The sequence below is a fragment of the Tachyglossus aculeatus genome, chromosome 21 (assembly GCF_015852505.1).
Source record: "Tachyglossus aculeatus isolate mTacAcu1 chromosome 21, mTacAcu1.pri, whole genome shotgun sequence".
Taxonomy (NCBI): domain Eukaryota; kingdom Metazoa; phylum Chordata; class Mammalia; order Monotremata; family Tachyglossidae; genus Tachyglossus; species Tachyglossus aculeatus.
Window position 1 is genome coordinate 24358717 of NC_052086.1, and position 27425 is coordinate 24386141.

At 48.5% G+C, this 27425-nt stretch overlaps 1 protein-coding gene across 1 annotated transcript in view; it reads left to right on the forward strand.

Moving 5' to 3' along the window:
• LOC119942916 (MLX interacting protein) overlaps positions 1–24679 on the forward strand; it is a 69596-nt gene extending 44917 nt beyond the window's left edge. Inside the window, exons 2-17 of the mRNA XM_038763959.1 lie at positions 1803–1909; positions 2696–2781; positions 3762–3851; positions 5487–5528; positions 6744–6915; positions 8235–8324; positions 8951–9042; positions 10377–11037; positions 11349–11458; positions 11794–11974; positions 12631–12755; positions 13254–13355; positions 13487–13626; positions 14039–14162; positions 18057–18186; positions 18745–24679. Coding sequence (XP_038619887.1) covers positions 1803–1909; positions 2696–2781; positions 3762–3851; positions 5487–5528; positions 6744–6915; positions 8235–8324; positions 8951–9042; positions 10377–11037; positions 11349–11458; positions 11794–11974; positions 12631–12755; positions 13254–13355; positions 13487–13626; positions 14039–14162; positions 18057–18186; positions 18745–18866 — 2374 coding nt within the window. The 3' untranslated portion in view covers positions 18867–24679. The remainder of the gene's footprint in view (positions 1–1802; positions 1910–2695; positions 2782–3761; positions 3852–5486; positions 5529–6743; positions 6916–8234; positions 8325–8950; positions 9043–10376; positions 11038–11348; positions 11459–11793; positions 11975–12630; positions 12756–13253; positions 13356–13486; positions 13627–14038; positions 14163–18056; positions 18187–18744) is intronic.
• The last annotated feature ends 2746 nt before the right edge of the window (positions 24680–27425 follow it).

The window sequence follows — 27425 nt, forward strand, 5'->3', positions numbered from 1 at the left end:
CAGTCAGGTGTGGGTAGGGAGGTATGAAGGATTATCTTTGTCCAGAAACGCTCTGGGCATATCACTCCCCTCCTCAAAAATCTCTAGTGGCTACCAATCAATCTGCGCATCAGGCAGAAACTCCTCACCCTCGGCTTCAAGGCTGTCCATCACCTCGCCCCCCTCCTACCTCACCTCCCTTCTCTCCTCCTTCTATAGCCCAGTCCGCACCCTCCGCTCCTCCACCGCTGGTCTCCTCTCCGTACCTCGCTCTCGCCTGTCCCGCCATCGACCCCCGGCCCACGTCATCCCCCAGGCCTGGAATGCCCCCAGTCCCTCTGCCCATCCGCCAAGCTAGCTCTCTTCCTCCCTTCAAGGCCCTGCTGAGAGCTCACCTCCTCCAGGAGGCCTTCCCAGACTGAGCCCCTTCCTTCCTCTCCCCCTCGTCCCCCTCTCCATCCCCCCATCTTACCTCCCTCCCTTCCCCACAGCACCTGTATATATGTATATATGTTTGTACATATTTTTTTACTCTATTTATTTATTTATTTAATTTATTTGTACATATCTATTCTATGTATTTTATTTTGTTAGTATGTTTGGTTTTGTTCTCTGTCTCCCCCTTGTGTACTTCCAATTTGTACTTCCCAAGTGCTTAGTACAGTGCTCTGCTTCTGGGACCGGGCAAGGAGGAGGAAGAGGAGGATGATGCAGGGGAAGGGATCACGTTCCCTTGCTTTCAGGGGTTTATGTTCAAATGGGAGAAAAATCAGAGGCTCCCGTTAGTTAGGTGCTGCAATAAAGTGGCCTCGTGGCCTGAGACCTACTCTAATCCCAGAAACACTTACCCAGAGTGCTCCTGGGCTAGGCTTAGAAAAGCAAATTCTCAGCTTTTCTGCTTAGCAGAAGCTGAGTTCCTGCTACCCTGGTTTATGGCCTTAAAATTCTAAATGATCAAGAGATTGTCTTTCAGTTAAATGTGACCCTTATGCCAGGAGCCCAGAATTGGAGTGCGAAATAGGGGGAAAACAGAGTCTTCCTTCATCATCATCATCATCATCAATCGTATTTATTGAGCGCTTACTATGTGCAGAGCAAGGCCTGGAGAAGTCCCATTTGATTTGGCCCCAAGCACTGAGAACATCCGCTTCTGATTTGGAGGAGAATCAGTCGATCAGTCAGTAGTATTTATTGAGTGCTTACTGTGTGTGCAGAATGCTGTACTAAGCCCTTGAGAAAGTACAATACAACCGAGTGGGTAGACACGTTCCCTGCCCACACCTGGAGAAGCAGAACAGTGCTTTGCACATAGTAAGCGCTTAATAAATGCCATTATTATTACTGTGGCTCAGTGGAAGGAGCATGGGCTTGGGAGTCAGAGGTCATGGGTTCTAATCCCGGCTCTGCCACGTCTGCTGTGACCTTGGGCAAGTCACTTCTGAGCCTCAGTTACCTCATCTGTAAAATGAGGATTAAGACTGTGAGCCCTACATGGGACAACCTTGTATCCCCCCAGCGCTTAGGGCAGTGCTTTGCACATAGTAAGCGCTTAACAAATGATATTATTATTATTATTACCTAGAGGATGCCTTGGCAAGGCTGCCCTGAGTTAACAGTCTGAGGTTTTGGCTGAATGTAGTTGGGAGCCCCTTGCGTCTGATTGTTTAGTACAATGAGCGGCACAGAGTAAGCACTTGTAACAAATATCAGAATTATTTTTTTTCTTATTACTGTTATTATTATTATTAGAGTTGTTTTTATTATTGGCCGTTTCCAAACTTGCCTCACTAAGAAGCTCCTAACTTCCTGGTCTCTCATTTTAGTGGAAAGTTGGTTTCACCAAAGTGGAAAAACTTTAAAGGCCTGAAGCTGCAATGGAGAGATAAGATCCGGCTCAACAACGCCATCTGGCGGGCATGGTATATGCAGTGTAAGTGTCTATAATAATAATAATGATAATAATTGGCATTTGTTAAGCGCTTACTATGTGCAAAGCACTGTTCTAAGCGCTGGGGAGGATACAGGGTGATCAGGTTGTCCCACGTGGGGCTCACAGTCAGATGAGGTAACTGAGGCCCAGAGAAGTTAAGTGACTTGCCCAAGATCACACAGCAGACATGTGGCGGAGTCGGTATTCGAACCCATGACCTCTGACTCCAAAGCCCGGGCTCTTTCCACTGAGCCATGCTGCTCTACTCCTCAGAGGGTGGGAAGAAGCCTACAAGTGCCTGCCAGTAACTCAATCTCTCTCCCCAAGCCCCCATCTTATCCTGGCTTGGAGGTGTGTGTGTGTGGTGGGGGAGGTTATTTCCAAAGATCCTTCTGTCTTCTTCGCTTTGATATCTTGGAAAGAAATGTCAGGAACCCTCAGGTGGGCCAAGAAAATGGGAAACACCTATTGGATCAGATAGGGAGTCAGAGAAGAACCCTCCACACTCCATTTATTGAAAGTTCTAAATCTAGCTGGGGGCAAAGCCTGTCTGCAGGAACTGGCCCTGCCATTCCTAATCCAATTTGGCTTCTCCTGGTTTTTTCTTTAAAGGTAGGGTTGGTTGCCTTAGCTGGACAGGCCTGGTACTAGAAAGCCTTGCCTTCTTTGACGTTTCTCTAGTCCTACGAGAAAGTAGAAGGGGAATGGGTCGTGGACCCAAGTAAAGGGAGGGAGCAGCCAGGAAAGGGGGTGAGGGTCGCAGCTGGAATCTTTCTTTTTCCCCAGACCTGGAGAAGCGGAAGAATCCTGTGTGCCATTTTGTGACTCCCCTGGACGGCTCTGTGGAGGTGGATGAACATCGCCGACCAGAGGTATGGTCAGGATCAACTGGCCAACAAATCAACCAGTGGTATTTATTGAGAGCCCACTATGTGCAGAGCGCCATAGTAAAGCCCTTGGATTGGGTAAGGGTGGTGACCCTAGAACACCCTTTTCTTGGGCCGCATATTAAGAACGGAAAAGCTAAGCAAGGCTGAGAGGTGGTGAGAATTTTTGATCATGGGCATTGCGATGGGGAAGAATAGGACCCCCTGGTCCCCCAGTTATTGGTAAGCCTTTATAGGAGAATGAAAATCTCCATCTTTATTCCTCCACCTTGAAACTACCTTCTGTTTCCCCTTCAGTTTGCTAGTTCTTTGTCTTTTACTCAGTGGGCGACCTGCTGACCTACCCGGCAACTAGCTTACTCACTCCCAGAGAGGTGACTGCCTTTAGACAGCGGGTTGAGGAGAGGTTCCTTTTTCTGTTGTTTGGGGGTGATGTGTCTAGGGCCTCCCTGAATGGCAGTCAGGGTGAGGGACCAGTGGTTGATGCACCTGAGTATTCTGATGTGCTTCCTGTACAGGTGATTTTTCAGTGCCATTTTTCAGTGCATTTTTTGTGCCATTCAGTGTAATGGTGTTTGAGCACTGTCTGAGCACAATGCACTGTGCTAAGAAACAAAAGGTACGTTGCCACCCACCAAGAGCTCTCTTTCTTACATAAGAAGTATTATCTCAGAGGTCCTTCAGGGCCCTGAAAAAAAGGAAGAAGCACGGGCTTAAACGATGTCCTTTGTCTTACAGGCCAGTGGGCTTTTTGTGGCAAGGAGTGGTTGGGAAATCCCTCATATGTTAAAGTCCCTCAGTGGTTCCATAGCAAGATTTCTAGGCTTGCCTCACCAGGTCTTTGTTTCAACCATTTGCTGCTGCCAGCATTTCCTAGGGTGGTGGTAGTGCCATCCTATCACCAAGTTAAATTGGCTCAAGAGCCATTTCTAACTCTAACCTTCTTTACCCTCCCTCCATTCCAGGCCATCACAACCGAAGGGAAGTACTGGAAACGGCGCATTGAGATTGTTATCAGGGAATATCACAAGTGGAGGACGTATTTCAAGAAAAGGGTATCAGTCAATGTTGTTTATTGCGCATTTACTATGTGTAGAGCACCGTACTAAGCCCTGGGGAAAATACAATAAAGGGTTAGTAGAGACGTTCCCTGCCCACAGCAAGCTTACAATCTAGAACTTACAGTTCGATCAGAAGTGAACTAACACTCAATTGTTCCATCATATGTGTTCTGTATAGATCAACACCAGGGAATTAGGGAACATTTCTCTGACTAAGCTCATTTGTTTGGATGCAGCATAGGGCTGGAAGAAAAATTGTGTCCGTCCCCATGGCTTCAGCCAAGGCACATGGTCTGTAGAGTGGAATTTCCTTAGGGCAGAGCTGGTAAGAAATTTAACTCCCACCTGCTAGGGGGAACTGAGTGCCCAAGTTCAAAAGCAGTTAATGATTTGTGGTATTAAGCGCTTACTCTGTGCCAAGCACAGTAATAAGTCCTGGGGTAGGTGCAAGATAATCTGCTCAGACACAGCCCCAGGACTCCCAGTCTAAGTAGGAGAGAGAACAGGTGCCAAATTACCTTTTACAGATGAGGAAACAGAGGCACGGAGAAGTGAAGTGACTTGCCCAAGGTCACACAACAGGCAAGTGGCGGAGCAGGCATTAGAACTCGGGTCCTCTCACTCCCAGGCCTCCGCTCTTTCCACTAGGATACCTGCTTCCCAGATAACAGTGGAACCTAGTTCAATCAACTCCCTGGAAACTAGTTTCTGAAAATTTTCCAAAGATAAATATGGGGCTTTCTCCATCTTTAGATTTACACTTAACTACTTTCATTCTCAGCCTTTTACCTGCCATCAGTCCCAAGCTCCACTAGAGCTGCAAAATGAAATCGGTGATGAAATCACTTTGCAAGAATCAGGTTTGGGGGCTAGGAGACGAAAAGCTAGCTGTCTAGAATGGCTGATCCCCAAAAGAGTACACATTTTTTGTATGAGGTTTTGTAATATTTGGGTAAAAGAGGTGACTGAGCTTTTTTAAAAGGGAATAGTTCCACAATTCCTGAATTTGAAGAAAAAATGAGAGGGAGGGAGGCAAGGGTGGGGGAGAGAGGGGAGAGAGAGAGAAATCATCATCATCATCATCAATCATATTTATTGAGCGCTTACTATGTGCAGAGCACTGTACTAAGCGCTTGGGAAGTACAAATTGGCAACATATAGAGACAGTCCCTACCCAACAGTGGGCTCACAGTCTAAAAGGGGGAGACAGAGAACAAAACCAAACATACTAACAAAATAAAATAAATAGGATAGACATGTACAAGCAAAATAAATAAATAAATAAATAGAAATCAGAATCACTTACTGTCCTTTGACCCAAAAAGAGCATCTTGAAAGTTTCCTCCTGCCAGGGAAATAGCGTTACTGCTCAGAACAATGAAGCTCCACATTCTGGCCCATTTGGGCTGTTCTGGAGAGCAGTACAGAGAAAGAGGCAGTAAATAGGGAACATTTGTTTGGCATTTTAGTCTTCAGATTCCTCATCTATGAACTGGGGGTAAAATTCCCTTGGCTCTTTATTAGAGATTACAGGAGGTATTTCTGCAGGCAGGGAGGAGAAGCTATGTGTCTCTCTCCTAGACAGGAATGTTTCCTGAGGTCTTATGGTTGGTTGTCCTTTCTCCACAGCTACAGAAACACAAGGATGAAGACTTGTCCAGCCTGGTCCGGGTAAGTGCATCCAGGGAAGTTCTTCTTAGCTTGAGGAGGTGCTGGCTTCAGGCACCGATTACTCTGGGGAGCCACATCGGTCCTGGCTGGGGGTGGAGAGAAGAGGTCTTTCTCCCTTCAGAGGGAGAAGGTATTTGAGGTAGGCAGTTCAGCCATGAACCCCACAGTAGAAGGAAAGAGATTCTGTCTTATGTTGTGCTAGTGACAGGCTTACCCGGCCACCTACCATCTCACAAGTACAGCTGTGGTGGATCTCCAACACTGAATCAATCAATCAGATTTATTGAGCACTTTATGTGTGCAGAGCACTGAACTAAGCTCTTGGGTTAGTACAGTATAGTAGAGTTGGTAGACATGTTCCCTGCCCACAACGAGCTTACAGTCTAGGGGGAATTCTGAAGCCTTGGAGGCCTGAAGGAAAGCCACTATCTTGTCCCAGATTGAGAGTTTCTCCCCAAAGTTCTCCAGTCCTTTGCTCTCCTTCAGTAGCGTATAATAGTTGCAATCAATCAATCAATCAATCACTCAATCGATTGTATTTATAGAGTGCTTAATAGGGGCAGAGCATTGTGCTAAGCACAGGGGAAAATGCAGTACAGTAATGTGGAAGGACACGATCCCTGCTCCGCTACTTGTCAGTTGTGTGACTTTGGGCAAGTCACTTAACTCTTTTGGGCCTCAGGTACCTCATCTGTAAAATGGGGATTAAGACTGTGAGCCCCCTGTGGGACAACCTGATCACCTTGTATCCTCCCCAGTGCTTAGAACTGTTACAGAGGGTCCAGAATGCCCTCTGGACTTAAAGCAATGATGTCTACATCAAGAATTTTGTTTATGGTATTTGTTAACTGCGTACTCTGAGCCTGGCACTGTACTAAGTGCTAAAGTAAATACAAGCTAATCAGGTCGGACCAGTCCATGCCCCACATGGGGCTCAGTCTTAATCCCTTTACAGATGAACTAATTGAGGCACAGAGTAGTTAAGTAACTTGCCCAATATCACCCAACGGACAAACGGCAGGGAATGTGTCTACCAATTAATTTTATTGCATTGTACTCTCCCAAGTGCCTAGTGCAGTCTTTGGCACATAGTAAACACTCAGTGAGCACCCCGATTGATAGATTGATCTTCTCAGAGGCTATGAGATAGTTCCCTGTAATCAGAATGTCTAACGTTTTTTCCCTTCTGCCTTTCTCTCTGCACTCTGAGGGTAGGATGATGACCTGCTTCTCTGGCACAAAAGTGGGGATGGGCGGGACACTCCAGTGCCCATGGAGGAGGACGCCCTTCTGGACATGGATATGCTCATGTCAGAATTTAGCGACACCCTGTTCTCCACACTTTCTTCACACCAACCCGTGGCCTGGCCCAACCCAAGGGAGATTGGTAAATCAGATCAGTTTCCCTCAAGCCCTGGCTTCTTTCTTTTCTTCCTCAGCTGCTTTCTGTGCCTGGGTGGGTTGCTGGAGTGTTTCTGTTTCTGAGTCCCTCTGGGCCATATGCCATTAGAGAAGCAGCGTGGCTCAGTGGAAAGAGCCCGGGCCTGGGGGTCAAAGGTCATGGGTTCTAATCCCGGCTCTGCCACTTGTCAGCTGTGTGACTTTGGGCAAGTCACTTAACTTCTCTGGGCCTCAGTAATTACCTCATCTGTAAAATGGGGATTAAGACTGTGAGCCCCACGTGGGACAACCTGATCACCTTGTATCCACCCCCCAGCACTTAGAACAGTGCTTTGCAAATAGTAAGCGCTTAACAAATACTATTATAATAATCAGGAAAGGAGGACAGAGGGACAGAGTCAGTTGGGCTGCTCGGACGATGGCCAGCTGTAGGCTTCTGGAAACAGGAATCCTGGTCCAATTGCATTTTGTGAGATGATGGGCTCACTTGCTTTCTGAGAAAACACACCAAGGAAACGTGGGCTATCCCCGTATCCCAACTGCTGATCTCCGTCTTTGAAGGGGTCTCCTCCTGAAGGAAGAAGTGGATGGGATATTGGGATGGGAGGAAGAAGCCTCGGGATCATTTGATTCCTTTGCAGAGAATCAAGTGGAATCTTGAGTGGGTGGTTTTTGTTTTATTTTATGGTATTTGTTAACTGCTCACTATGTGCCAGGCATTGTACTAAGCACTAGGGTAGATATGAGCTAATCGGGTAGGACACATGGGGCTCACAGTCTTAATTTCTGTTTTACAGATGAGGTGACTGAGGCACAGGAAAGTTGAATGACTTGCCGAAGGTCACACAACAGACAAGTGGCAGAGCCAGGATTAGAATCCAGTTTTTCTGATTCCCAAGCCCATGCTCAGTCCACTAGGCCACACTGCTTCACTGGTTCAGGCCAGTATAGGTTAACAGTGTAGGTGGAGCCTTGGAGAGGAGTCAGGAGCCTGGATTCTCTGGCCAGCTCCTTCACTGATTTCCTGGTGGCTGGCCCTGAATCAAGGCCACATTTTCCCTTTTCTAAAATGGGCAGAATCTTCCATGGCCCAGCTGTCCTCTCCTGGAGGCTGCTAGAGGGAGGGAATTGGGTTGGGGATGTGGAGACAGGATCTGCAGTCGTCACTGGGGAGGATTGGAAAACCAGATCAGATCCTCTGAGCCAGAGGGATCTGTCCTAGGCCCCAGGTCATCTTTGCAACCTCTTCCTGCCCCACTTTGTGACCAGCTTACCCTTCTCTGTTCCCTCTCTGAAATCTTCTAGCGCATTTGGGGAACGCCGACATGATCCAGCCGGGGTTGATCCCTCTGCAGCCAAACCTGGACTTCATGGACACATTTGAACCTTTCCAGGGTGAGGATGTAGGATGTAAGGGAAGTCCAGCTGGGTGGGCACCACACAATGAAATTAAGCAGTAGCCAGGCTGGAGCATGGCGAATCCTGGATCATGATTGGTCTGCCCCCGGAGACCAGCCAACCAATTTCCCGTATGATGAAGCGGTGTGGTTTCTCCCGCATGTCCGTATCCCCTCTCTTGAATAGGAAGCTAACGGTCTGGCCTAGTGGAAAGTGGAAAGGTCTTCTAGTGGAGACCTTTCTCTTCTTCCTTCCCTGAGCCCTGCCTTTGGAAGCTGCACTCATGCTGTGCAGCAGAGAGCGGTGGTTACCCATACAATGGGGGCACTGCCTGGCTCAGTGGGAGGGAATCCTGCTCCCCACCCCTATTCCCCCAGAGAATCCTTGATCCTTAGACCCTAAGGATGAGAGAGCATGTCAAGATTGGTCTAGGAGCATGGCTTCCCTCCTCTGTGCTTCCAGGTGCCAGAACCCCTTAGAGGGATCCCTTCACAAATGGGTATTGACATTTTCCTCTCTCTCACCACTGGGTAAAAGGAGAGCCAGCCTTTCCAGCTAGGTGTTTACCGAGAGGACTGTTTGGGCGCAGACGGATTTTAAAAGCTATGATTTTTGTTTTTCAGATCTTTTTTCTTCCAGCCGCTCCATTTTTGGCTCCATGCCAGCCGTACCTGCCTCTTCACCTCCCCCAGATCCCGGTGGTCCTCCGACACAGGTAGCAGACCTGGCGGGTCAGGGTGCACGGTCTCTGTCTAGGGATCACTCTCTACATCTTTGAGGGCTTGGCATCGGAGCCCTCCTGCGTCATGCCGAGTGGGTGGGAGGGAAGAAAGGAAGGTTTGGGCGGTTACTTCTCCTTCTTGCTTTGAACCAGCTCATCAGAACTGGAAATTCTGCCCCAAACAGCACTGAGGGATGCTGCTTTTGTAGGACAAGGTTTCCAAAAGTTTAGTCCTCCATGCTTTTCTTGCTTTGGGGAATGTAGAACCATCAGCAATCCTGCTTTTTAAAGTTGTCCACGAATAATAATAATAATAATAATGGTATTTGTTAAGTGCTTACTATGTGCCAAGCACTGTTCTAAGCACTGGGGTAGATACAAAGTAATTAGGTTGTCCCACGTGGGGTTCACAGACTTAATCCCCATTTTACAGATGAGGTAACTGAGGCACAGAGAAGTTTAGTGACTTGCCCAAAGTCACACAGCTGATAAGTGGCGGAGCCGGGATTAGAATCCACGACCTCTGACTCCCAAGCCCGTGCTTTTTTCACTAAGCTACATTGTGGAGTCATTAGCTCATTTCCTCTAACTTAGTCACTATAAGGGAGGGTAAACAATAATAATAATAATAATTATAATAATGGTACTTGTTAAGTGCTTACTATGTGCCAAGCACTGTTCTAAACACTGGGTAGATGCAGATTAATCAGGTTGGACAAGTCCCATCCCACATGGGGTTCACATTCTTAATCCCCGTTTTATACATGAGGTAACTGAGGTTCAGAGAAGTGAAGTGACTTGCCCAAAGTCACACAGTAGACCTGTGGCGGAGCTGGCATTAGAACTCAGGTCCTTCTGACTCCCGGGCCTGTGCTCTTTTCACTAAGCCGCAAAGGCTCAATGGCTCCTGAAAGGAAGAGCCCATTCTTTCCATCCCCACTCCATTTCCCTCTCCCGATTCCTCTTAATGTAAAGGAGTGGTAAGTGGAGGCCCTCTGCTATAGTCCATCTCCTTCAGGGCACAGCATGTCCCTGCCACCTGGGAATGTCTTGAGAAGGCAACTCCCTCCCCAGAGGGAGAGGCTCTACCCATGGATCTAATTCATCCCGGAAATCCACTCTCCTGCAAGTCCAGGGTATTGGGGCAGAAATGACAAGCCAGCCCTGAGGAAACAGGTGTGAGTGGTCATCCAGGGGGCTGCTCTTTCTGGAGAAAGAGGGAAAGGTTCCCTTTTCATCTCTTTACTCGGGTGACTGGAGTTTTCTTGGGAAGAGGAGCGAATAGCGGCATGCCGAAAGCCAGTGTTCTCTCCCCGTCTTTCCCTCAGGTGCCCATCCTGCCAGCTGATGGTGTTGCTCTGCCCACTGTGAATCTCCCCGACAGCTTCATTGTCTCACCAGGCCCGGCCACCCTGGACCTCACAGGCAGGCGGAGTAGCGAGGAGGGGGCCCGGGCCGGGGGTCCTTTTATCCAGCCTTTGGACTTCAGCAGGCCCGAGCCGCCCCTGAGTGGCTCGCAGACTTTCCTGCCAGTATTCCCAGCTCCTCTCCTCTCCCCAAGTCCCAACCCCACACCCCAACCACCCCCTGTGATACCGTTAGTGCCATCTGCCGGGGCCAGCCTGAGTCCCTCCACGCCACCAGCCTTCCAGCTCCCACAGAAGTTTGGTGTCGGCAAGTCGTCCTCAGTCATCACCCACACAGCCTCAGCCGCGCTCACCCACGACGCCCCGGCCGCCCCCTTCAGCCAGAGCCAGGGCCTCTTGCTCGCCGCTAGGCAGCCGCCCTCAGCAGGGGCACCCTGTAGCCTGGCATTGCCTTCTGCCATTGGAGCGACCCCTGTGAGGCCATGCCAGCCCCGCTTGACTTTTGTGCACCCCAAAACTGTGCCCCTGGCTGGAGTGAGAACCAAGCAAACCCCCAAGAGAGTGCCTGCTCCCAAACCGGAGACGGTGTCCTTGGTGTTAAAGAATGCCTACATTGCCCCAGGTGAGTGAAGCGGGTTGACTCTGGGGGCATTCTGTCTCTCCCCAGGGCGATGGGGAAGAACGGCCCTGATCACTCTTCATCTGGGGCTGAGAACCCGGGGTATTTGGGCCAGAACACAACCTTCTTTCAGGGCTCTGATTGGTTCTAAGGGCCATGCATCCTGGCCACAACAGGCACAACCAAACGGGGTCCCTTTGGAGTTAAGCTGGTCGTGTTCTGACGGCCGTCCCTCCCTCCCAACCTGCGTCCCTCCAGCCCTGTCCCCAGGTCCCCAGCTTAACCTCCTCCTGTTCCGTCGGCTGCCTTTTCAGTACAACCCCGAGCAGTGATCGTGACCCCAGTCCCACTGAAGAGAGAAGGGATGCTGACCCCGACCATGCCTCAGCCGAACGTGGTCATCGCCTCAGGTGGCTTCGCCAGGGTGAGAGGAAAGCTGCTCCATCTGAGGGCCCGGGGGCGGGGAGGAGACCCCGACAAGATGCTTAGGAGTTCCCCCCTCCCCTTTGGAGATACGCCTGTTTCTCTTTAGAACTCCACCTGCACGCCCTCCCTCTTAACATGTGAACCCTGTGTGGGGCAGCGCATCTGGACTAATTATCTTGTGTCTGCCACAGCACCTGACACGTAATAATCGCTTACTACATCCCATGCTTGATTGACATCTTCTTCTTCCTCTGGTGTGCAGGGGTGGGCTTTAGCTGGTGTGCTTGGGGAATATATGGAGTGATGATCCCTCTCTGTTCCTTGTTGTCTAAGGCTCCCAGTGTCACTGAATTCCACAGCACCATCCTGGTTGACCAAGCCCCACATGCTGCCGGCAGCCAGACGGCTACAGTACCCCAGCTCTTCTCTCCTGGCACCATGCAGGATGCCCTGGTGAAGGGCGAGCAGATCCCAAAGCCCGGAGGCAGTCCCCAAGTGACCTCGCCAGCTTCCAGTGAGTGGTCAACAGGGAGGTGGGGAGATTCCCTGACCCATAGTGGGGCCGCCATGGGGTGGGAACCTTGGGCGTAGGATCTCACCCCTGCTCGTGTCTCCTAACTCCCTTCTGGATCAGGAAAGGGTGGGATGGTCTTGGTCACACATGGTCACTGAAACCCTTCTAGACTGTAGGTTCCTTGTTGTCAGGGAATGTGTCTACCAACTCTGTTGTACTGTACTCCCCCAGTGCTGAGTCTGGTGCCCTGCCCACATTGATCAATTGATTGGCTGATTGAAATGCCTCTGAAAATGTGGACTCCATCTCCTACCTCTCCATTACCTAGCCTTTCTTATCTAACCCAGAGGGCTGCCTTGCAACTGGATAATATTGTTCCATAGTTACAAATTCATTCAATCCTATTTATTGAGTGCTTACTTATGCAGAGCACTGTGCTTCAGCTGCGCTCCCATGGTAGACAAGGCTCCTGGGTTGATTCGGTGACAGTGGACTTAAGAGTACCTTGTGGGTACTGGGGGAGGTGTTGGGGGGACCTTGTGAATCAGTGAGCCCAGCATATGCTGGTGTCCCTTTCTCCTGGAAGTCAGCAGCTGCTTGCTGTTCCTGCCAACCTGATTCTCTCTCTATGACTTGCTTTTGTTTCGCCTTCTCAGGCCGAGACTGTCAAAACTCAGGGCAGGGCTCTCCATGCGCACCCGAACAAAGTCCCAGCCCTCAGTCTCCCCAGAACAGTTGCTCAGGAAAATCCACCTCGGACCCACATGTGGCTGTGTTCAAGGTAGTGCCTTCTCTCCCATCTGTTTGGGCCCAGGGCCTGTGGGGTGGACTTGGGAGCACGGGGGGTTTCCATTCTCTGATTCTTTACAGGGGCAAAACCCCCTTAGTTCTAAGAGTTCAACCCTTGCAGGCTAACCCTGTCCCGGGGCAGAGGGTGTGACAGGAGCCCATGGTTACCCAGCTCAGTCCCTTCCACACACCTTCATCATCTGTGTTTTCAGGGAGATAGATGGGTTACCTTTCAGGAGAGACAAGTGATGGTGTACCCCATTCCTTCCCCTTTCCATTTGCTTTCTCCCTTGAGTCCTTGAATGTAATCTACCTGCTTCCGCTCAAAGGCAACAACTTCAGTCAGGGGCTCTGGAGGGTCCTAGGGCTGCGTTTGAGCCCTAATGTTTGTCGGGCCAGCCAAGTTTGGAAAAAACTTAGCCCCAGGTCAAGGCACACACCTGGAGAGTCCGAGAGGAAGCAGGGTTGACAGGCTTGATTTTCTGAGCAGAACCGGAAGATGAAACACATTTCGGCAGAACAGAAGAGGCGGTTCAACATCAAGATTGCTTTCAGCACTTTGAACAGTTTGGTCTCCAGCAATTCCAAATCGGTAAGTTGACCCAGAGCACAGGGGGAGAAACGAGTCGTAACCTCCCCTGATGGGACCGCCGGCTGTCTGATCATCCTCGGTACCTGGGCTTTAGGGGCCACCCCTGACCCCACCTCTCACCCCTGCTGCAGGCCAGCCACGTCAGCACCAATGCCATCACGTTGCAGAAGACGGTTGAGTACATCGCCAAGCTGCAGCAGGAGAGGAGTCAGATGCAAGAGGAAGCCCGGCGACTGCGAGAAGAGGTTGAGGAGCTCAACTCCATCATAATGTGAGTCTTCCCCTTACCTCATGAGTCCAGGAGCTGCCACGGAGAGGCTAGTGGGAAGTCCGAGTCCTCTCTGAACGCTGGAGAGCGGGGGATACAATCAGACATTGTCTAGACTCCCTGAAGTGGTTTGATATTCACCCCAGCCCCACAGCACTTATGTACATATCCTTACACACTGTCATTATTTCAGTGTCTGCTCCCCATGGAGACTCTAAGCTCTTTGTGGTCAGGGATCGCGTCTACCAACTCTGTTGCTGTATCGTACTCTCCCGAGCGCTTAGTACAGTGTTCTGCACACGGTAAGGGCTCAGTAAATGCCATTAACTGATTGATAGGAAGGCCTGGCAGGGAGGGCCTGTCCGCTGCTCCTGGGAGCTGGTCGCTAGCGCTTCTACTTTGGTTGTTGTTTCAGTGCCTGCCAGCAGCAGCTTCCCGCTACTGGGGTCTCTGTCACTCGGCATCGGTTTGACCACATGCGGGACATGTTTGACGAATATGTGAAAAGCCGGACCCTGCAAAATTGGAAATTCTGGATCGTATCTTTTTTCTTTTCCTGATGTCTTACGTCCTTCCCTCGATTGTGATAGCATCAGAGAAGCATCTCCTTTTCTTCAGAGACAGCCTCAGGAAGAGTGTTCTTTGTAAACTGAATATGGATCGTTTCTAAGGTGGGGCCTGGATTCCCTGCCACTGAACAAAAAAAAAGACCCAGCCTGCCTTTGCCCATAACAGTCAGATCTGAAGTTGCGTGCATGCTCTCTCTCTTCTCTTCTCTCTTTTTTCTCTTTCTTTTTTCCCCAATCTCTTTTCTCTCTCTTCTCTCTCTATTTTCTTTCTTTCCTCCCCACAGCCCCAACCTTCGACTTTGGATAGAGAGGATGACATTTCTTCTCATGATTAGACAAACCTAGGGATGCCCTCATTCAGTGCAGCCTTTACCAAGCACCAGAGACCACCCTAAACATACTGAGCAAACTAACCACGGAAATAGCAATCACTTTTGTTAGCTTCAGGCTTTGCGTAGATAATATAAGGCACTATTCAAACAGGAAAAGCGAATGCCTTTTAATCTACAGTAATCTCGCCAAGGCATTGTGTATGTGTGTGTGTGTGTGTGTGTGTGTGTAGTCTCAGTTGACAGAGAGATAACAGATATCAGCTATGTTTCATTATGTTTTAACTACACAGTTCGAAATAGCTAGGCCATTGCACTTCTTAGTCACAGCAACCAAGACAAGTCACAAACCGCTCCCCAGACTGATGTCTCCCCCTTGGCTTTCCCCACTGTGATTCTTGTTAACAACATGTAATACTAATAGCATATCCTAACACGGCTCCAGTTTCACCCAGTATGGCCCTAGCAGTGAATCCTTTACAACCTTTTTTGGAACCTCAGTTACAGTGCCTGCTGTTGAAGGACCAATTCAGACAAATCTCTCTGACTTCAGTGACCATGAATGAGAATTGGAGGAGGGAGGATAATTTGGGAGCCATCTCCAGCAGTGATCCCCAGGCCCACGTCCCGAACCAGATGACAGATTCTTTCCATTCACCCTGATCTTCTCCATGCCCCCTACTACTCCTGTCTCTCAGGGGAGAATGGAGGTGAACCCCCAAACTGCTAAGGGGTGGAGCGATTGTGGCAATGGCTTCCATCAAGCAAGGATATGTGCGGTAGCGACTCTCAGCCTTGGGGTGTAGGGATGAGGGAGGGGGCTGAGATGAGGTCAGGTGAAGGGGTGGGACAGGAAACTCCAAAATTTCCATCCAAAAGAGAAAGGGCATTCAACTTAATGAAGGCCCCAAAAACCTGATTCGTCTTTCTAAGTGATAACTGCTGTTTATAGCTCTCCAGCTGAGTTGACAATATTCCTCACTCATATGACCAAAAAACCTTTCCTATAAATGTTAAGAAATTGCTTTCCATTGACCAGTTTAAAGGACCAGGTGATAGGACTTTTGTGAATGAACTGCTACAGCCCACAGTCCTTGGTTTTCATGCTCCTGACTCTTCTGGTCTGTTCTTTAAGAGTTGGGGAAAAGTTTAGGGTCAGTCTCAATAATATTTAGTGCTTACTGTGTGCAGGGAACTTTACTGGGCATTTGAGCAATATACAGTAGAAGTAAAAGAAGTGCTCCCTGACCCAGAGGTGCTTACAACCTATTGGAAGAGACATGAAACATAAAATGACTAAAACGTAAAGCTTAAGTGAATGAATCACTAAATCCACACCTGTTAAGTATATGAATGCAGAGGTGGCTGTTGGGATAGATTTCCCTGCTTCTAGTCTCTTGCCAGTCCATGCTTCATTCAACACCAGGATCATTTTTCTAAAACATTGTTTTCTGCACATCTTACCATTCCCCTAAAACATCCAGTGGTTGTCCATCCACCTCCACCTCCACCATCCACCTTTCTAGACTGTGAGCCCGTTGTTGGGTAGGGACTCTCCCTATATGTTGCCAACTTGTACTTCCCAAGCGCTTTATACAGTGCTCTGCACACAGTAAGTGCTCAATAAATACGAATGAATGAATCCACCTCTGCATTCAGCAGGATTTCCTGATTGGCTTAAAGGCACTCAATCTTTTAAAGGCTTTCTCCATCCTAATTTTTTTTATGGTATTTGTTAAAGTATATACTATATGTCAGGCACTCTACTAAGCACTATACCCTAGCACATGTGCTTTACTCCCTCATCCCAGGCTAATCAATGTGCCTCATTCTCATCTCTCGCTGCCAGCCTCTTGCTCACCCCTTCCCATCCGCCTGGAACTCCCTTCTCTTTCACAGCTGGCAGACGGCTGCTCCCCTCATTTTCAAGGCCCTTCTGAAATTACATCTCCTCCAGGAGGTCTTCCATGATTAATCTCTCATCTCCCCACCGTATTTCCCCGTCTACTGCCACTGCAGCACTTCCACATCGTATAAGCACTTGGTTACTCAGAGACCCACCACCCTCCCCGTAGCACTTATATACTTATCTTTAAACTCTGTTGCTTCCCTCCACGTGAAATTATTTTAGTGTCTCTCTCTCCCCCATTAGACTGTAAGCTCCTTGATGGCAGGTAGCAGGTTTACTATCTCGATTATACTTTGCCAAGCATTAAGTACAGTTCTCTACACAGAGTAAATGCCTAGCAAATACGACTGACTGATAGCTTAAACAGGAAGGTGGGGCAATTAATCAGGGAGTGCCTCCTGGAGGAGATGACTTTTTAGAAGAACTTGGAAGAAGGGATGGGTCTGGTGAACTGAGGCCTAGAGAGAATGTTCCAGATGGGCAGAAAGGCATAAGCAATGAGTAAATAATTGGAGTGTTTGTTAAGCGCATAACTACGCCAAGCACTGTACTACAAGCTAGAGTAGGTACAAGACAATCAGGTTGGACACAGTTCCTGTCCCATTTGGGGCTCACAGCCTGAGTGGGAGGGAAGGCAGGTATTGAATCCCCATTTTACAGATGAGAAAACGGAGTTGGAAGTGAAAGAATCAGCAGTCAGCTTGGGAGGAACCAAAGCTATGAGCTGGAGCTATGGAGAGCGGAAGAGTTCAAATTTCTACCTTGCTTTGTTGATTTCGCTGCTGTTGGAACATGTGCCTTGAGCTTAGAATCTGAGGCTTTGAGCAAGGGGCCGGGAGAGAAGAGAGGAAGGGAGAGGGCAGAATATGGAAGCAGCCAAGCCAGAAGCCAAATGCGGTGTTTCAGATGACACTCTATTCACGGTGAATTTCTTGGTTTAACTGCCTTTAAGCATGCTCCCTGAACTTGGGGAAGCTGTGTGGTTTAGTAAAGAGAGCATGGGACTGGGAGTCAGAAGGATCTGGGTTTTAATCCTGGCCCCACCACTTGTCCGCTCTGTTACCTGGGGCAAGTCACTTAACTTCTCTGTGCCTCAGTTACCACATCTGTAAAATGGGGATTAATAATAATGATGGCAATTGTTAAGTGCTTACTATGTGCAAAGCACTGTTCTAAGCACTGGGGGTGGATACAAGGTGATCAGGTTGTCCCACGGGGGGCTCACAGTCTTCATCCCCATTTTACAGATGATGTCACTGAGGCACAGACAACTTAAGTGACTTGCCCAAAGTCACACAGCTGACAATTGGCAGAGCTGGGATTTGAACCCATGACCTCTTACTCCCAAGCCCAGGCTCTTTCCACTGAGCCACGATTAAGACCACAGGCCCTACGTGGGATATGAATTGCGTCCAACCCGATCGATTTATATCTACCCCAGAGTTTAGAACAGTGCCCAGCACTTAGGAAGTGCGTAACAGATACCATAAAAAAAATTGCTAAAGATTTGATTCCTATCCACCCAGTATTGGGCCTCTAAGAGAGAAAAGTGGGGCTAGTCACAAGGTACAATAAAGCACTTCAATGGAATGTGGGAGTTGTTCCCCTTAACCCCTCAACCTCCAGTTCAGCATCATCATCAAGCCACTGTTTGAGTCATTCAACGGGATGGTGTCCACCTCCAGCTTGGGTGAATTACACCAGACGGTCCTGTCTTGGGTGGACCAGCACTGTTCCCTCCCCATCCTCAGGCCAAGTGAGTATGCAGGGCTTTGGGGGGGAGGCGTGGGAGAAGAGGGAGGGGCTGGAATCTCCCAATGATTTTCTAGCTTTCTCAACACTTGATTCATCCCTTGGTAATAATAATAATAATAATAATAATAACAATCATACTTGTTAAGCACTTACTACGTGCCAAGCACAGTTCTAAGCTGTGAGATAGATACAAGTCAATCAGGTTGGACAGAGTCACTGTCCCCCATGGGGCTCACACTCTTAATCCCCATTTTATAGATGAGTTAACTGAGGCCCAGAGAAGTTAAATGACTTGCCCATGATCACACAGCAGACACACGTCCTTCCGACTCCCAGGCCCGAGCTCTATCCATGAAGCCGTCCCCTGGAGACCCTTGAGCAGGGGGAGTGAACCCAAGAAGTGTCCAGAGTGCTGTGGGGCCTCTGGTCAGTCAGTCATATTTATTGAGTTCATACGGTGTGCAGAGCACTGTACTAAGCACTTGGGAGAGTACAGCCCTCTTTCCTCTTCCTCCTGTTCTCCCTCCTCCGACCCACCCTGTCCGCTCCTGTCTTTCAGTGGTGCTGAATACTCTCCTCCAACTGAACACGATGACCTCTATCCTGACAGACCCGTCTCGTTTGCCAGAGCAAGCTTCAGAGGCCGTCACCGGGATCATCAAGAGGACGGGGGAGTCCTAGTGATCCAAAGTCAGAGCCCAGCCCAACTGAGACAGTGTGCCAGAGAATGAAGAGAATGGGTATTGGAAGTGGGTGGGAAGCGAATGTACCTCTCCAAGGTCTGGCCCCAATGGGGTAGAAGGCCAGGCCCCCCAGGCTTCTCTTCCAGCGCAGCAACGGTGCTGTTGCTGTGCGCCTTGGGCTCCCCACCGAGACTGGGTGGATGTTAACGGAATCATAAAGCTCAGGTTTGGAGCAGGTCTGGGTCCTGCCAACAGCAATGACCTACCCGCTGCCGACTTCTTCTCCTGGACAAGGGACCCGCAGCGCTGCTCCCTTTGGGCGTAGGCTGGAGGGATGCCAACCATTGAAAGGGAAAACGCCTGTCTAGTCCCAGCCCCTGCCTCGACCTCTGCGCCCCCTCCGCTGCAGGTTAATTTCCTCATAGGCCCGATGGGATCTGCGGAACTGATGAATGGATCAGGGGCAAAGAAAAACTCAGTTCCCAAGCTCTTCAGGGGAGCAAAGGTCAGTGGCACCCTTCCCGATTCCATTTTCCGTCCTACCAAACGGTTGCCTCTCTTTCAGGGAGGACTCCCCTCCTCCTCCCCTGCCTCCCCACTTTCCTGATGTAGCAGTTGGAAGATCCTTGTCGTCCCCCAACACGACAACGGCAGCTCTGACACGGATTCTGAAGCTTGTAAATAGACTGAAACTTGTGGGCAGGAAGGTAGGCGCTGCCTCCACCTGTCTGCTTTTATGCCACATGCCAATGGGTGGGAGTGCCTTCTTCAGAGAACACCCAGAATACATATGCAAGAACAATGTACCCGGATTCCCCCAGGCCTCGGATGCCCCCAGGACTAGTGTGCACAAAGAAATGCAAAGCTGCTGCTCTGACCTGGGAACAGTTTTTTTGGTAATGTTTGAATTAGTGGCTTGAACTTCATCATGGATCCAAGTACTACTAAGGGGCAGGGATTTGAGAGGCATGACCCCTCAAACACAAACCCCACACCTGGCCCCTATCCATCTGCCATCTGTCCCATGGCCGCAGCAGGTCTGGAAGCAGAAGAGGGCACCCTAACATTTAGTGGGATTTGAGTTCAGGGTAAAGCCACAGTTCTTCAGCTTAACATTGGAAAGGCTGGACTGGACAAAGCCAGACTGTCCCAGATGTCAGAGGATGCTCTCTGCTATCTCTGGAAGCCTCAAAATATTGGAGTTCTCGGACCAAAGAAATACATACCATTGATTAATCCAGGCACCAATCTGGGAAGTAGGTGGGAGTAGAAAATGGGCCCTGCAAAACTCTCCAGGGCTCTCTGTCTGCTCCCGGGAGTGGGAGACCCATTGTTTAACCTGGGGAGAGTTTTTAAACTGCTCCCATTCAAGGGGCTAGACTCAGATGTCCCCCTTCACCCTGCAACCCTCCTCCCTTCACCGTGAAGTGAAAGGCTTTGTGTCTCCAGAGCTCAAAAACCATCCCAACCTTTGCTTTCCAGGTGGGCCAAGAGAGGGAAGAGGCTGGGAAGGATGCCGGCCCCAGCTCACTGGGAAGAGCAGGCAGCAGTAGGACCTTGCCATTTCTCACCACTGCTTCTGGAGCAGAGGGAGGAAGCGCTTGACTTGGTTCAGACTCAGGGGATTCCAGACTGTAACCGTGATCGGAGCGGTGGGCATTTCTAGAGCAGCTGGTAGTTCCTACCCTGTTTCCTTTCCGTAGCCCAGGTGTTATGAACCCTGTAGGGATATTTCAAGAAAGCTTCCTGGGCCATACTGCAGGAACCCAAGGGTGGTAAGGCAGGCAGAAGAAAGAGAACTGGTGAGTGTTCCCAAGCGCAGAAACCATCCAGTAGGAGTTCTGTTGTCCAGTTTCACTTGGGCCCACTCATCCCAGCTCCTTAGCCCAAGGAGACGTGAGGACTAGGTCACCATTCTGAGGCCTGTGGCCCAGACTCACACTAAACTGTACTGCCCAGGGAGAGGAGTATTAGTCGGGGAATACTCCCTTTGAAGGACAGATGGTTGGAACTGATTTCAGTGCTCATTATGAGCTCAGAAGCCCTGGATCTTGGCTTATTTAGACTTTGCCTCTCCCCTATGTAGCCTCACAGCATTGACTTCAAGAGCTGTGGCTAATGCCCAGTGAGCACAAAATGTCTTTGGCACACGGGCCACTCCTAGAGCTTCCTCTTTCTGAAGCCCAAGTTTACAGCCTTCAGGGCTCAGCCAGTGTTTGCCGGCTGGCAGGAAGAGGATGGGGGTGGTGGAAGATTCTGAGTCCGAGAGGTCTGGAGTAGGTGTGTCCTCCACGAAGATCCAGACAGTTGGGTCAAACTTCAGCCTGAGGACCATGAGGCTGATGAGATGGAGATGGGTTTCCTCGGGAGAAATTATCTTTGAAGCTGCAGGAGGGGACTTCCTGCTGAGCCGCCTTCTCTTGGCTTTTCACAGTTCTTGTTCTTTTCCCAAACTGAGAGAAATTTAACATTTCCTCAGCAGTCCCGTCCTCTAGTATTTTGCTTTTGAAAGTAGAGCATCTGGTTTTAACATCTCGGCTTCCCCATTCGAGAACCTCAGGCCATTGACTCAAATACTCGGTCTCTGGGGTTTGAACCCCCGTCGATTCAAAACAAACACCCCAAGTTCTCAGAGCAGTAAATGGCAAGGGGTTCGCTTCCTGAGAGAATTGTAAAGCTCTGTCTTTCTGTAAGCAGACGTAAGTAGAACCACAGGGCTGCTTGGTTTTCAGCAATGTGAAGTGGTGTGGGTCTAGACAATGGCCCATTCCTTGTGATTTCTGGGCTTTGGAAACCTAGTTAGGTTTTTCACTGCAGATAGCAAGGCAAGAGCTCCTCTAAGGAGCTCGTTTAATTCACCTTAGGACTCCATAGGATGTGAAGGAAACTTCCTGCTTCAGTGGCCTGCCTGTCCCTTCATTTGAACTCACCTTTACTCTGCATTAGGCAAAATATTTAAGGTGGTAACTAGGCTGTTTTAAGCTTCATGGAGAGAGATAGTGTGTGTGTGTGTGTGTGTGTGTGTGTGTGTGTGTGTGTGTGTGTGTGTGTGTGTGTGTGCTCACAAACATTCAGTGTATAAATATTTGCATGTCTTATTATTTATTTAGCCATTTAAGTTCATTTCTTTTGCCCCAGATCAGCGTGGTGGTAAGACTGTGAGTCTGGAGCTGTTTTTCCAAATCCAGTTTCCTGATCCCATACTTTCCCCCATTTGAAGTTTCACCTGTTAGATCTAACCGGGTGTCAGATTGGCTGAAACTGGTCTGGTCTAATCAGCTCCTCTGTGCAGATCCTGTTAGCGGACTCCTGATTCTCAACCTGCTTTGTACATAATAGAAGCAGGTACCCACCTTGGGAAATAGCCTGAAATAAGCATACTGTTTGATTCTCTCCTGTCTCCTTCGGGGAAACAAAAGAGAGGTGTTGTCATGTTGCATCTTTGAGAGAAAATCAGTTAGTCTCATTCCCCTGTCTTAAAAATGGCTGAAAAATATTTCTCACCCATTGAATTTCTTGAGAAATCTCTGCCATCATCTCCTCCCATGGTGCTATTTAGATCTTTCAAGAAGTGTAAATCTGTGATATGTTTCAGCAGGGTTTCTGAGTAGTCTGACTTTCAAATCCTCCTCCCCCGACCTCTTGGTTTACATAACCTGATCGATTAGCATTGCTTCAATCTTGCGGCAGATTAGTGGTTTGGCTGCTTTTGATGGCACGAAGAAATGCTTGCAGGAAGTAAACATGGCTGATGTATAAGCTAGGGGGCAAGGGAAAGGTTTTATATGAAGGAGAGAAGGAGGAGAGGAAAACGTAGTCTTTGCAGCAAGCATTGCTGGGGCACCTTTAAAGAACCCTTCCAGAGCCAGCGTAAAAGTGAAGGAACCTTGAGTTTACTTCTTCCACCCACCCTTCATGCTCCTCCCTTCTGGGATTTGTCCATTGATCCTAGAATTGAATCTGTTTGCCACTTGTGCTCTCCTCTATTTGGCATTGAGGATGCTCCCAGAAGTGGTAGCAAACACTATTTTCCAGTGGTTTCCCCAAATCTAGTTTCATTGGGGTAAAGAGGGTTAAATGAGGACCTGGTCCTCCCTCTAATGGTTATGGTAGTTGCTACCCAGCTCAGTTAGAACAGCAAAGAGGAGTCAAAGCTCCTGTATCTGATCTCTATGTGAAACACAGTTTGTGGAACATTGTAGAAATGTGGTAGAATTCAGAGATGCCATAATTACCACCTTTGAGGGTGAGAAAGCTTCCAATCAGCTTATTTCTCTTTCCCTTCTCTACAATGCTGTCGTGACCCTAGCCGGAGTTCTTCAGAATTTGGCAATTAACGATAGTTAACCAGGTAGAGAAACTCAGGTATGACTTTCGACTGCATCCCAGTGGGCAAACATGAGCCTTGCTGCAGGGCAGGTACAAGAGAAGATCAGAAACCGATAATAGGACCTCTAGTCCACATTTGAAGACCTTTTTCAAAAGGACGTAAGCTTCTGCCTCTATGAAACAAGCTCGCTTGCCCTGAGAAATTTTTATCAAGATCATAGGGCTTCCATTGGTGGTTTGGTCAGTCACGTTAGCTCCAAAGATGTCCTGCCTGAATCTTCTCCCATCTGCAGCAGAGTAAAGCAGCATTGCGTGATGGACATGGACTTCATGACAGTTTCTTCGCTGTTATCTATGGCCTGCACTTAAATTGGCAAGGCAGGAGAGCCCAACCACGAGGTCCCGAAAAGCACCCAATCTGCCGGTATTGAAGTGATGTCTGTTGTAAAATAGCTCTGCGGAGTAGGACTATGAAGAGAATGAATGACTGCAGCTGTTGAATGGTAAGTCAAAATGGAAGTGCCTAAACCAGAATTCAACAAAGCACAATTCAAGCAATGTGGCCGAGTTGTAGATTCCCAGAAGAAAACAGCGGTGGATTGATTCCTGGTACGTCATGGACGGGATAATTATTTCAGAGAAGCTGCCTCGGGAAGATGGCAGTGGTAAGCCTCAAGAAGCAGAATCAAATATAGCCCTGGGCCCTGCAAGTAGCAGGTGTAGCAGCATAGCAGAGGACATCACTGTGAGGAAGGAATTGTCAACATGTGTTGGCCTTTCGTGCCACACTGGCATATGGCTAAAGTTCAAGGTCAGTAGCTTCATTTTCAAATGTAAAGTGCAATTATACCAGACCGCTGGGGCACTGGGTTTTTAATCTAAACCTGTATAGGTCGGGTTCCTCGTCATTTTTCACATTAATGCTATTGGGCATCTTCCCTGGGAAGAGTTTATGGGCCAGAATTTGGGCTGGAAATGATGGAGAATGTAGCTCCTCTTGGTCCCACCAATTTGGGAATGATATAACAGTGATATAGTCAGTGTTCCCCTCATCAGTCATTTCATTTCCGCTATTTGATGCCACTGTGTTGAGGGTCACCCCCAAACTGGCCTTTGCTGACCTAAGCATCCTCATTGATGAGAGAGGGAGGCCCAGCTTTTGGGTGTCTACAGCTAGATTCTCTCCCGGGGAATGGATTAACTGTGAGATGATAATAATGATGGCATTTGTTAAGCGCTTACTATGTGCAAAGCACTGTTCTAAGCGCTGAGGAGGATACAAGGTAATCAGGTTGTCCCAGGTGGAACTCACAGTCTTCATCCCCATTTTACAGATGAGGGAACTGAGGCACAGAGGTGAGATGGTAGATGACCCTTGCCAGTCTCTTCCCTGTAGCCGAGTTCCAGGCCTTATTTGTTACCACCAAGTTAGATGCAGAATGTGAATGATTCCTTGCAAATAGCATTTAATGCAAATAAATTACACCTCTCTCGGGAGGAAGGTCAGAGAATTGGTTCTTTGTTAGCTTCTACCTCTTAGCCTCTGAGCCCTTATAATTGTGTGTGTGTGTGTGTGTGTGTGTGTGTGTGTGTGTTTGCGTGAATGAGAGAAATAAAATGTGCTACTCTTTTTTAGAAAAATGCTATTCCACATGAGCTCTTCAGCCAGTCTCAGGTGAAGCCTGGAGTAAGCATGAATGAATAAGGGCCATTCTCTCCATCTTGATAGTTACAAAGGCCATAGAGACTGCTAAGGTGCTTCTCCCAAAGTCATTATGCCCAGGGAAAGTGCTAAAACACCATTCAGTCTTTTGACATTCCAGTTATTTGTGTATGGTTTTTACATAATCCAAAATCTCCAAGCAATCAGTTGTTTGTTTACTCTGTATTTGTGGAATAGCTAGTTACCTTGGTTGCTTGCAAGATATTTCTGGCAAAATGGGTCGAATGAAGCATTTTAGGGAGCTTGTAGAGAAGCATATTGGGGAAATATTTGGGCTTTGTCTCCAGTGAGCGTTGTCGGCCATGAGAGAGATTTAGATGATAGACTAGGCTGTTGACCCTTGGATAATTTGGAATGCCATCTTTCCCAGCTATCACCAAACAAAAAACTATTTACTTGCTGGTGTCCATGATAATTTACTTTGGAAAAAAGGGAAAATGTCTTAACGATTTTGATTCAATTTCTGTACATAGAGGGTGTTAGTGGCATTTTAGCTCTGTCGGTCTACCTCTCTGTGATTATGTCATTTTTATTAAGATAACGCAGCAAAATCAATCAATGCAATATCCCTTTGTCCTCCTGCGCAATTTTGTTGCTGGCTCCATGAGTTTAAAACCTTGATCTGGAAGATGTGGAGTAAAATCTTGGGGAGTGAGGGTGGGCTAGACCTTTCCCAGGGGTAAGATAAAAAGAGGCCAAAGCTGGAAGCATTTCATTCTGTTTTGTATCTAGACATTCAGAAAGTATGAACAGCTTAGTGATATGGGTCAGGTTTAATGTTTACATCATCCCCAAGCTATAGGCCACCCTGAGATCAGGGGGTCGAATGTATCTTCTCCTGGAATGTCCTTGGGAGTCTTATCTAAATCTTTGTAAGCACAATAATGAAAAACAAAAACCCTGTTGAAGCGCTTACATGGGGACACTACAGCAATCTCACACACTCCCTTTCCCCCCATTTTCCTTGTTGAAGTTCCTAGGGGGAAGGCAGGTTTAATGGATTCTTTCCAACAAGTGAATCCACACTGTGGTGGGCAAAGTGTAGAGAATAAAATCTCCGATACTGCAGCCTCCAGGGCCTTCAATGGAATGCTGTTCTGTTCCTCTATGCATCACCTCCTCGGTTTTGCTGTGCAGAAGTTCGTTTCCACCAGCTGTATACAACACTACAATGCATTTCTTTTTATATATTTGCAGCCAAAACAATAAATACTTATTTTTTGGAAGAACCTGTGTTGTGGGGTTTTTGCGTGTGCCTTTAAGTGCCAACTGGTTGTCACTAACAGGAAAGTCCTCTGGAGGCAAACGGGGCAAAGGAGTAAGGCTTCCATCTGTGGGCCGTTCCATATCTGATTTTGTGAGGACAGGTGCAGCCTAGGGAAGGGGAAAAAAGGTGTCCAGATGGTTCCCTTTCCTCTTCAGGCAGCAGAGAGCATGGCCTAGTGGATAGAGCATGGGCCTGGGAATCAGAAGGACCTGGGTTCCAATTCTGCCTCTGCCACATGTGTGCTTGGGTAAGTCACTTCACTTCTCCATACCTCAGTTAGCTCATCTGTAAAAGGGGGTTTAAGACTGAGTCCCATGTGGGATGTGTCCAACCTGATAATCTTGTATCTACCCCAGTGCTTAGAACAGGGCCTGGCGTATAGTAAGTGCTTAACAAATACCTTAAAAAAAACACCCTTCATTCATTCATTCATTCAATCGTATTTATTGAGCACTTACTGTGTACAGAGCACTGTACTACGCTTGGGAAGTACATGTCAGCGGCATAGAGACGGTCCCTACCCAACAACAGGCTTACAGTATAGAAGGGGGAGACAGACAACTAAACAAAACATGTGGACAGGTGTCAAGTCGTCAGAATAAAAAGAATTAAAGCTAAATGCGCATCATTAACAAAATAAATAGAATAATAAATATGTACAAGTAAAATAAATAGAGTAATAAAACTACAAACATATACAGGTGCTGTGGGGAGGGGAAGGAGGTAGGGTGGCGGGGATGGGGAGGAGAGGAAAAAGGGGATTCAGTCTGGGAAGGCCTCTTGGAGGATGTGAGCTCTCAGTAGGACTTTGAAGGGGGTAGAGAGCTAGCTTGGCAGATGTGTGGAGGGAGGGCATTCCAGGCCAAGGGGAGAACGTGGGCTGGGGGTTGACGGCGGTAGAGGCGAGAACGAGGTACAAGGAGGAGGTTAGCGGCAGAGGAGCGGAGGGTGCGGGCTGGGCTGTCGAAGGAGAGAAGGGAGGTGAGGTAGGAGGGGGTGAGGTTTTGAAGAGCCTTGAAGCTGAGTGTGAGGAGTTTTTGCTTGATGCATAGGTTGACAGACAGCCACTGGAGATTTTTGAGGAGGGGAGTAACATGCCCAGAGCGTTTTTGCACAAAGATGATCTGGGCAGCAGCGTTAAGTATAGACTGAAGTGGGGAGAGACAGGAGGACAGGCGATCAGAGAGGAGGCTGATGCAGTAATCCAGTCGGGGTAAGATGAGAGATTGAACCAGCAA